At 38.7% G+C, this 11273-nt stretch overlaps 2 protein-coding genes across 2 annotated transcripts in view; one reads left to right on the top strand and one right to left on the bottom strand.

The window, feature by feature from the left end:
- Nucleotides 1-11273, top strand: part of ckba (creatine kinase, brain a) — a 28539-nt gene that overhangs the window by 6753 nt on the left and 10513 nt on the right. The window lies entirely within an intron of this gene.
- On the bottom strand, nucleotides 2199-11202 carry LOC311069547 (protein YIPF3). The gene is made up of 9 exons (XM_084092774.1): nucleotides 10760-11202; nucleotides 9242-9451; nucleotides 7533-7639; nucleotides 7391-7436; nucleotides 6308-6400; nucleotides 6065-6196; nucleotides 5863-5976; nucleotides 5651-5774; nucleotides 2199-3116 (listed from the first exon to the last, which is right to left on the bottom strand). The coding sequence occupies exons 1-9, from the start codon at nucleotides 10829-10831 to the stop codon at nucleotides 2986-2988; spliced, it is 1029 nt and encodes a 342-aa protein (XP_083948900.1). The 5' UTR covers nucleotides 10832-11202; the 3' UTR covers nucleotides 2199-2985.

Raw genomic sequence — 11273 nt, 5'->3', positions numbered from 1 at the left:
GACTGTGAGCTGAGGAGTAATATTCAGAGGGAGGGGGAAAAAAGTGCTTTTAAAAGTTACCGTAGAGCCCTGCTTAGTTAAAGGAGCTGTATGTAAGAAATGTATTTCAATTAATCATAAAATGGCCCTGATATGTCACTAGACATTAAGAAATCATGTTCATTTCAAATACTTATATCACTGACAACAGTAGATCGGCCAGGATATTGTAATTTAAAAGTGATAGTTGTAGCCCTCAACTGATGTTGATGTTGTCATGTTGTGTTTTGGCCTGATGCCCCACCCTCCACCTATCTACCAATCACGAAGTCAGTTGTGTTTCAGCATCCGGGTTGCCAGCTCTGCTCTAGTTACCACAGCTGCAGCTACAAACGTGTCAGCCTACGTTCCTGATGGATTCTGCAGCATATCTGGCAACCTCGAGTCAGGGGGGAGGGGGAGGGGATACACCGCTCTACAGTAATTTGAAAGTGATTGCAGTACCAGTTCTGGCCACAATCTTAAAACTGGATTAGTATTATCTGGGGACCACGTGTGATTTCGAAATTACCCACCCAGATCTGATTTTCGTGTGGCGCATTTGCACGGGATAAATGAAGCCTGTGATTTTTACTCGATTTTACGGACTTATCCAGCCCGATCTCATGAAAGTGCGTATCTATACCACAAATTTAATTTATCGTGCCATTTATATGGCAAAAAGTTTTTGCGTGTATGTGATACAGTTTTCACGTGCATATGATACGCACTTTATGGCGTGTAATACGCACGCACTCCACACTCCTAATCCTAAAGTTTACAGTGCGTAGCATATGCACGCAAAAAAAAAAAAAAAAACCTTTTTGGCATATAAATAGCACGAGAAATTAAATTTGTGGTAGGCTATAGGCGATCGTCATAAACAGAATAATGTTCCTTACCGCATGCTGCTGTGTCATTCATCTCCATCTAATCATTCTTTTTGCTCTTCTGATGGTTGTCAGCTTTCTCTTTCTGTAAATTGTGTATAGTTGAATGGTGTATAGCGATATGACCCAGCACCCATACTATCAAAACACTCCCAACGCAGCCTCCATTATTCGCGAAAGATGGATAAAAAAGCGCACAGGAAACAAAAACCTTTAAAAATGATATACGACCCCGCCAAATCACAGAGATGCCGATTCGCACGGGACTAATATTATCACAGGACCTCGGTGTTCGGCGAAATATGGTAGGTCATTTGCGGGGGAATTTTTACTCTACAAATTAGACATGGCCGATTCGCACGGGATTAAGATCACAGACAACCTCCGCAATTATTACATGTTACTAGAGGTCACCAGGTAATACTTATCCCGTGCGAATAGGGCTTTACATACAGTTCCTTTAATGTACTATGCACTAACATGAATGATAAAGGTACATGCAGTAAAAATGTATATTGCATAATGCATATAGTTCATGAGAGCTAGCTAATACATCCTTGTTAACAAATGGGACTTGCAAAGTGTTACCTATGACATTTACTTGTGTTTCTAGGTTATAGCTCAAGAAACACACATTTGACCTGTAATATTTTAATGTTTACATTATTTTCTGTAGAGTTCGTTCTGTAGAACTTCTCATTTTAATATATTCATATTTATATATTTATTTCATTTAGCACATTTCAGTTCAGCACTGTTTTACTTGGAGTGTTATGTTTGTTTTTAATCCAGTATCCACTTTAAAAAATATCAGTATACATATTGTACATATATCTGATTTAGCATTGTATTAGCAACCTAGACAGTTGACGGAACTGTCCCTTTAACGGCATATACATATCAGCTTCAACTGCATATAGCCCCTGGATATATACTCTCCCAGTAAACATCAGTATGTCCATCTCAGAACAGCTTTCATTATGGCTACAAAATGTTAAAGCATTATGTGAGTAATGCGAGTAGTGGCCTTATTGTGTGAGTTAAGCATCAGATATGCTGTTATGTGCAGTTTCCGCTTATGTTTTGTACAAAAACCGTCGGTATCATTTAATTGCTTTAATCTGAGTCTAAATTCCACAGCCCACCAGCTTTATGCTGAATCAACTTTTCGTCTATATTGTCATAAGTTAACTTGTATCTCTATTACGATTGCCTATCCTAAGGGTCCAAACCTTTGATTATTAACAAACCCCTAACCCTAGTATTAAACGTGACGCTTCTGATCACAAATAAGGACAACAGCGTTTCTTTATTTTCTCTTTACAAGAACCCTTTAAATAAGCTCACATGTAAAATACAACATAATGAGAGAGAGCCCAGAAAACCCTCACACCCAACCATAGCTTTAAATAGCAGGAATCAGACTGCAACACAATGGCTGGTTAAATATGGACCAGAAAAAAAGACTGCATGCACCATTTCTCCTCTTCAAATAAAATATCATTGCATTTCTGCATCTATGCATTTTGCCTTCCGACTGAGACAGACTTCTTTAACGAGTCTTGACGAAGACTTCCTTCTCAACTGTGAAATTATGCAACAAGATTTAAAAACACAAGTGTTGTGTGATGTCATTAGCTGTCTCAGTAACTGAGATGGTTTGTGAGGACAGTCAGTGGACTCTCAAACAGCGCAAACATCCAGCTGGGTTTTACAAAACATTTTGAAGAATAATTTCAGTTATTAGTATCAGCATCCTTAAGGAATCCACACACATCGTAATAAACCAAACCATTCTAACATTAGCAGGTCATAGGTACTGTAACTCTTAGCAACAAAAATGGTTAAGACAAGCATACAGTGAATGGGATAGTGTGCCAAAATTATTGTCTCATATTAATGAGACAAAATGAAGTGAAGCCATTTTGACCTAAAAGCATCCTTTTAGGTCTGTTTGACAGCGTCAGGAACAATATACGAGATACAAACTGAGCTCAATGGAGACTGCCTCATGATTTTGTTTTGCTCTGACCCTATATATGTACACCAGTCAGACCAACCCAGAAGCCCAATATGATCACTGTGACTGTACAATTGCAGCTATTGAATTGATGGTTGCATTCACAACAGCATTTGCAACAACAGGAACATCTCTGGCCACTCTCTGGATGGGTGGAATATTGGGTCCTTCCAAAGTATCCAGAATACCTGCAAACAGAAAAACACAACAATGACAAAATGGCAATGTAAGGCCTGTAAAGACCGAGACATTGACAAACCAAGCCAACGTCATAGAACTAGCGCTGATTCTGTCGCCGCCTCACGTCGGCTGAGAAAAAACCTGCGCTTGAACAGGCCACAAAGACTACAAAGCACATGCGTTCTGTGCTGTAAGGAAATATCTTTCTTACGGTCCTTGCACACTGAGTCTGAAATTTTCGTATGCGTTTTTTTGTATTCGTCATTCGGTGGCTCTGAATTGTCAAAACACCTCCCAAAATGCTTGCTATGGATGCGAAAAACGCAGAAAATCGAACCCCATCCGATTTTGTTTATGATGGACGAAAGTTTCGGAGGCAGCAGGGGCTTTCGCACCGGGTAGTTCTGGGAACTAGCCACCAGGGTGGTTCCCCGAGAACTAATGGTTCCTTTAGGAACGTTTTCCTGGTTGCATTCGCACCGGCATCATGGAATTCTGAAGTTCGCGGTGCGGCGCGGCAAACCTTTATTTTGTCAGCACTGAGAACGCCAGCCAGAGCCTGAGCACACAGTGCTCGCATTCTCCGTGTCCATTATTTTACGATCTGTCTAACAGTCCTGTCTAATACGTTATTAGATAGAACTGTTATGCATAAAAAGTAGACAGTAATATGAAAGGTTATTAGCGTATGCCGTGTGGTTGACGTCCAGTGTTGCTAGCTGAGCAGAAATACATGATCATGTTTTGCTTGGTCACCTCAAAGTTGTGTTGGATTTTCTCGTTAGCGTAAAGGTTAAGAGGTCCATCTATCACTGTTTTCCATGTTCGTAGAGTTAGTTTCTGGAGTAAATAAATAGGCTGTAATCTGTGTATTTACACAGCTTTTTTAAAAATGGCGGGTGCTGGTGTTTCGCATGCGTTCGGCCAATCAGCGTACACTTACATCACGGATAATTCCTATAGTGCTGGTTTAGACCCTAATCTGAAGTAGGAGCTAAATTAGTTCCTCCAAAAGAAGTTCCTAGAACTTAAATTGTTCCTAGTTCCTGCGGTGCAAACATGGCAAAAAACGGGTACTTCCGCCAATAGATCTAGGAACTATGAAAAGGTTCCTCCGGTGCGAAAGCCCCTAGTGTCTAAAGTAGATATTTTTTAATGTGCAAAAATTTCGGAGGAGAATTTCAGACTCCGAGTGCAAGGACCTTAAATCAGCAGGTACCAATAGTCTATATTCGTCATTCAAAAAGAGAAACGAAACTAGGACTGCGGATTAACAAACCGAACAAAGCAAGAGGACCTTCTAGCTCCACTTATTACGCCCAAATTACAACCAGAGAGAGGGAGCTGGACTACACGCTTCCCCATGACATTAGTTTGTTCTTAAAGGAACACTCCACCGTTTTTTCATATTAAACGGTGTTATTCCCTTAACTAAGACGAGTTGATACACACCTCTCTCGTCTCAGTGCGTGCACTCAATCGCTCTGGCGCGCGGCGACACTTTGATAGCACTTAGCTTAGCCTAGTTCATTCATTAGGGACCAAATTTTGGAAAAAACGGTGGAGTGTTCCTTTAAATTTCACTTTAAGTATATCAGGTACGTAACCTGTCAAAATGAAGATCTTCAAATTTTCCTGTCACTTACTAATGACGGAAAATATTCAGTTAACACGACCTCTGGTCTGTGCCGTCTTGACCTCCTTTCTCGCTTCATCACTTCCGCTTTTATTCTCATGCAATGACTGAGCTAATCTGGGGTGTGTTTCCCAAAAGCATCGTTAGCCAAGTATGGTTGCAAGTTCCGTCATTATTAGCATAGTTCAGCGAGTCAGTGTTTCCCGAAAACACAGTTCTAACAAAACTTTCACAAACAGCATCGCAAATTTTCTTGTTTGCATGAGATGGACTCAATAAATCCTTATCTTGAGCAAAATAAGCAAGCTGACATTCAGTGCAAACTACAGATGTAATTTACGTCTTTTAGTTTGTCGAGAGATTTAAAGCGTAGTTTTAGTCCGCATGTCGTAAGAACGAGCCCATGAATGAATCTGGAAATAAAGCAAAATAACTGAGAACAATGAGAAACAGTCCTCAGATGTCATGTCCGTAATTTATAGCATAACATCTAGCATTAATTCGATCTCAAACAGATTTATTAAAAGAAGTTATTACTCCACCATGTGCGTGACATCATTAACCAACGTGATTGAACGACCAATTTGCGACAATACAGATTCGGGAAACAGTTGTGACTAGCTAGTTGATTTCTTCAAAGATGCATTGTGCTATGGTAGTTAAGCAGCGAGTTACGTCGTCGTACGGGAAATGCACCCTAGAGCGCTCTCTCACCAACGGCCCCAACTGTGATTCAACATGCTGAAACACAACATGTCGCCACCGATGTGTGGAACAGTGTGGAAAATGTGCCTTTTTACTTTTATTTCTTACTATTTTCAGGGTATTAAATATATATATTCAACAAAATACATTCATTTTTAGCTTAATCGCCCAGCTCTACTTGCTCTCGGACTCATGTCTTACCTTCAACCATCTTATGGTAAGCGAAGTGCAGGTAGAGCAGAAAGAGCATGTGAAGAGCAGCCAGTGTGCCACACAGTATGAGGCGAGGAGTCTGACCAACAGCTCGAGAGATGAGCACAGCCACCTGAGAGGACGACACGAACACAAGGAATGTGAATACACATCTTACAGTGATACATGCATGATTTTGGCCCTTGTTCATTTTGCTTTACCATGCGTAGAGTAGAAAGTCCTCCAATCACCAGCCAGAGAATGTAGAAGAGCGAGTGGAAGTGGACATTGTACGTGATGAAAAGGACCACACAGTGGCCAAAGAGACCATAACCCTGAAAACAAAGATAATAAGACACACTTCATTGCAGTGTGAATTGGGCACATCATACACTCTCTCCAGGGGTAATGTGAGCTACTTACTAGCAAAGACAACATCTGCAGCATGGTAATCTGAGCGTTGCACAGGTAAGCAAGGAAATAGATGAAGGAAGACACTCCTAGCCAGTATCCAAAACAGGTTCCAATGGCAGTGCCCATCAGCGTTCCCTCTCGCTGTTTCAACAAACAAACACCAGTCAAGAATGACATTTCTTCTGATGAAGAAAGCCTGAGTTTCATTTTGGATTAAATTTCTCACTGACAAATGTATGGAACATTGCTTACGATGACGGTTCCTGATGTCTTCATGCCATGGAGCAGAATAGCCACCAGTGTGAACACCAGCATCATTGGTCCATACAGTTCTCCTGCAACTTTCTGGGTTTAGAAGAAAAAATAAGTAGCTAATGAAGCAAAAAGAGCTCAAAACATCTGCCGTTATAAGTCTGCGCTGTCGTGTCCAGTGAAATGAGTAACACGGTTTCATCCCACTTTCGGCTTTCCACACAGCTCAAAGCTAAATAAAATGTGTTGTGTGACAGCGAGGAAAAGAAATGCAGATATGCAAAATAAAAAAAAGTAAATACATTAAAATGAATTAACCCTGTAGAGTCTGACAAGAAATAACAATTTAAATTGGAATGGTTTACTGAGCCTTTAAAGAAACAAACAAGAATTTTTTTATTGTTTTTGAGTGTCATATTTCATACTTAAGGCTTTTATGGTGCATATACTATGATATTGGTGAATATAAAGTGTATTCAAAGATGAAAAAAAACACCTACATTTTATTCAGAGGCCCAAACTGAGCAAAAATTTGTAATTTGTTGCATTTACTGATATTTATAATGTCAAAAAGTAAAATGAAATTCTGAGATCTTTATAACAGTCTAGCAGATGCTTACATAAAGTGCATATAATTATCAGATGTCACTCTATATCTCCCAAAAATGTGTCTTAGCAAGATGATATTTAAATGCTTTTATGATCAAAGCTCGGTAGTTTTTATTGTAGGGGGCAAAACATATAATGCAATGCAATACAATACAATGACTGAGAAATGAACAAATCAAAAGCCGGATGGATCATATTTGATACTCACATTTTAACGTGACTTTTGATGTATGGATAATCAAACTATCAATCTGATGTCAGAAGGCAATGTAGTAGATAGTGTGCAACAGGTATTGATCATGTTGATAATTTAGAGGGCTTAGAAATTTGCATATCAAACATGATACAGTAGACGTTATAGGGTTAATAATATTAATCTCTCGCTCAGGGTTGCCAAACCCCGGCTCTTATCATTACAATTAAACTTGCTTTCTATTGTTTATTGCGCATGGCTAAAATGATCGAATGCCTTACCTGTGGAAAGTTGATCATTCGGACTGGGATCAGGGATTCCACCAACCTGTGTATTAAGCAGTTGGTCATTGAGTCTGAAGCAGTGGTGAAGCTGCAGTAGATATTGTGAAAGCGCTGCTAGAATGCTTGACATGGATCTTACCTGTTTCTGACTTGAATGGGTTCCACATCAAAGTACGGCCGGAGAATGTCAATATTGGCGTAGAGATTAAAAGCTTTTGAGGCCTGTCGCTTTCCTGCTTGCCATACCTGTGTAGATACATGCTATATTAGTAACAATCTTTTCTACACACAGCTCAACAGAAATCTATAAAGATAAGGGGTTTTTTTTTCAGTATAAATGATTTACACCTGTTGAATGGAAAAGAGCAGCTCAGACATTCTACCTCATTTCATGCACATGTGACTTAGGCCCTGTTATATACACCTGGGCCCGTATTCATAAAGAATCTTAATGCAAAGAGTAGCTCCTAGTGACAAAATTCTAAGAAAATTCTTAGAAATGTGGGCGTTTACTCTTAAAATTAAAGAAAAAATCCTAGTAAAGAAAAAAGTAATTCAGAAAGCATCTTAACCCTTAAAAGAGGTTATAGATTAAAGACGCTATAGATTAAATCGTGCAGGGATCATGTTTGAGACTGATCTTATTAGAGACACGCTAACATCTCCAACACAGCACAGAAATGCCATAGCGCCTGAAATGAAAGTAATCATTACATTACGATATTTGGCAACTGGGAAAATTCCATGTTTGATACATTAAAATTAAAAAAGGATTTATATATATAGTGTGTGTGTGTGTGTGTGTGTGTGTGTGTGTGTGTGTGTGTGTGTGAGAACGGTCAAATAGGAAAAATTACGCATGTAATTTCAAAGTGAAGGCTTAGAATAGACCCTCTACTTAAAATCACTTTTTTTCCCCTTCTTGGACAACCAACCAATCACAGTCTTCAAAAGATAGTGTCATACATAGCAACGGGGTCAACCCCACCTCCTTACTAAGATAAAAGTTTTTGTCTTTTCCTTACTCAGAGTTGCTCTCAGATCGGTCCCGAATTGCTCTTAAGCTAAGACTCCTACGTAAACGTTTTTAAGCTAAATTAAGAGTTTTCTGAGAGGATTCTTAGAATCTTTATGAATACGGGCCCTGGTATTAAGATGTAAGATTAAGTGTTTTGGTCGATCAGATCACAAGTAGACGAGGGAGACGCGTTACAGTTTACACCTGGTGTTTTAATCTTTCTCTTTTGACCACTTCTGTCCTGATTTCTTTGAGGGTCTATGGAGGGCGGGTAAACCTATAGGCTTTTTCAGATCTTTCAATCTAATGGACAAAATAAGCTCACACAATTTACATATGAACGTGACCAGATATGACGGAAAAACACACGAAGAGCAGGAGCTTTAGTTTCTGCTCTGACAGCCACTAGACCAACCGGATGCTGTGAGTGTGTGAGTGTGTGTTAGAAATCAGGAAATGGTGAGAGAACATTGTGCTTGATATATTTTTCATCTTCAAACCAAACTTGGATCTTCAGCCGATAAAGTTTGACTCCCGTCTGGCTAGTGTGCTTTCCATAATGTTTACTCATTAGGCGGAGAGTAGATATTTTGTGGCTGTTTGAACACATTTGATCACATGAGCGTTTACATTACAAAAACAATCTGGTCGAATGTGTTCTCTACCTCTGGAAGTGGTTGAAAGTGGACAAGCTCAAAACATTTTAGACCCCGTTTACACCTGTATTTAGCATCGTCCACTTGAGATCTGATCGACGAAAACGCATCTTAACACCAGGTGTAAACAGGCCTCACATGTCAATCAGGTTCCTAGCCCTCCCTCTGGCTCACCTCATCAGCAACCTGTCTTCCCAACTGTCCCTTCAAGCCCTTCATCCCGAGGAACTCTCCATATTCTCCGTTGTCCTCCTCCGTAGCGGCTGCCTCTTCCGTCACCTCCTCCTCCTCCTTCATGCGCTGATGCATCTCCCCCATATCCTCGAAGCTGGAGCCCGAGGTGTCGTCCATATTCTCCATGTCCACCACAGCCGAGCCGCTGCCCTGGGGTCGGTCACGAGAAAGAGAGAAAGTTCTGTCACAAATACAGCCAATTTTCACACTCCAAATAAGTTAGAGAATGTGATGGAGGTGGAATATTTTCCCTTTACTTTTGTATAATTTGCTAAAGTTTTCTGAATACTGCAAATATATAGTAAGTATTAAAGTTAGTATTAGTTCACCCAAAAATTAAAATAATCCCATAATTTATGACTTTCTTCTTTCAGCCAAACACAATCAAAGTTATATTAAAAAATATCCTGGCTCTATAATTGGAGTGAATGGAACTAGATTTTAACATTAACTATTAATAAATTGCACTTCTACAGCATTTAATCTTTGTTAATGTTAATTTCACTGTTTACTAGTAGCCTACATTATTGAAATCAAAAGTTGTATTTGTTAACATTAGTTAATGCACTGTGAAGTAACATGAACAAACAATGAACAGTTGTATTTATTTATTAACTAAGATTAACAAAGATGAATAAATACAGTAACACATGTATTGCTCATGGTTAGTTCATATTAGTTAGCCTAACTAATGTTAATAAATCAAACCATATTGTAAAGTGTTACAAACAAATTATTTACTCAGAGCACCTCATAAAATGAGAATGTAAGTGTGCTTTAGTGAGAGTGGTAAGCAAGATTTTAACCTTAATAAACTATAGTATTTTCAGGTTATTTATATGACAATGTGTAGAAAAATTACAAAAAAATAATAATTTAGTTTAGACCAGAGTGAGGTGAAACCAGAAAAAAAGTGCAAAGCAAGTTGTTGTTATCTAGCTACAAATTTTATTCAATTGTATATGGTAGAAATTTAGACTATTAGTTAAAATTAACTTTTTAATGCTACTTTTTGATATTGACATGATTACTGAAGGATTTTATCTTACAAAGCTGGGGGGTAGGCAAATGATTGTGGATGCTAAAGTGCAATAATAATGTTTTTGTACATGGTACAATTGTAAAACCATGGTTATTTGTACATATGACAAGCTAGCATGTTTATGAGCATGTAACATGTTAATAACAATAAAATGGCGCTCATTTATCTCCTCCACTTATACTAACCTTTATGTACATAATTGTTTACTTCACAGTTTCGCTTAACTGTTACTGTATCTCAAGCAGCTTTGAATAGTACACAAATGGTGCATGAATATGGTAATTAGTGAGCAAGATCCAATAGAAATAAAGATAGTAACGTTACCACCACAATGGTGAGGTTTGTTTAACAGAAAAATCGAGTGTTTTCATACGTTATGTGACTGTATAATGTTGAGTTGAGTTGAGGTAAATTACCTGGATAATGTTGTCATCAAAACCACCCCATGGTTCCGTATTCGTGTTTTTGCTTCCTTGTGATGCAGACATTGTTTTGCACTATCACGAATATAAGCAGAAACTTTAGCTGCTAGAATATTAAAACGCTACAATCTATAGTTTGGTTCTGGTGCTCATTTTAGTTTGATATTAAAAATGGTTTGTGTGAATTGTTTTGCCAGCTGTACAGCGCTGGGACAAAAATGTGACGTGATGACAACGCAATTTGTGACGCTACTTCCTCTAATCGCAGATCTAAACTTCCGGATTTTACCAGACAGACCCATAGACATCATGATGTCTATGGACAGACCAGTCTCGGAATATTTTCATATAAACTTGTATTTAACCACATAACAAATTAATTACATACGCTCAAAAGCAGAAAACTTCGCCGTTTAATGTCAACATCGGGCAAGCATATCAGTACATCATGTCAAAATAAAAGTCGTGTGACCTGTAACTGTTTTATTTTTAGTTGAAAATAGTTTTG

The sequence above is a fragment of the Abramis brama genome (genome assembly GCF_963993115.1).
Source record: "Abramis brama genome assembly, chromosome: 19".
NCBI classification, from domain to species: domain Eukaryota; kingdom Metazoa; phylum Chordata; class Actinopteri; order Cypriniformes; family Leuciscidae; genus Abramis; species Abramis brama.
This window is presented reverse-complemented; position numbering and strand designations above follow the sequence as displayed.

Coding starts and splice junctions, on each gene's coding strand:
- LOC311069547 (XM_084092774.1), bottom strand. CDS start 10,831: ATGTCTGCATCACAAGGAAGCAAAAACACGAATACGGAACCATGGGGT. Junction 6,197..6,307: donor AGACATCAGGAACCGTCATC/GTAAGCAATGTT, acceptor TTGTTGAAACAG/CGAGAGGGAACGCTGATGGG. Junction 5,775..5,862: donor GACTTTCTACTCTACGCATG/GTAAAGCAAAAT, acceptor TCGTCCTCTCAG/GTGGCTGTGCTCATCTCTCG.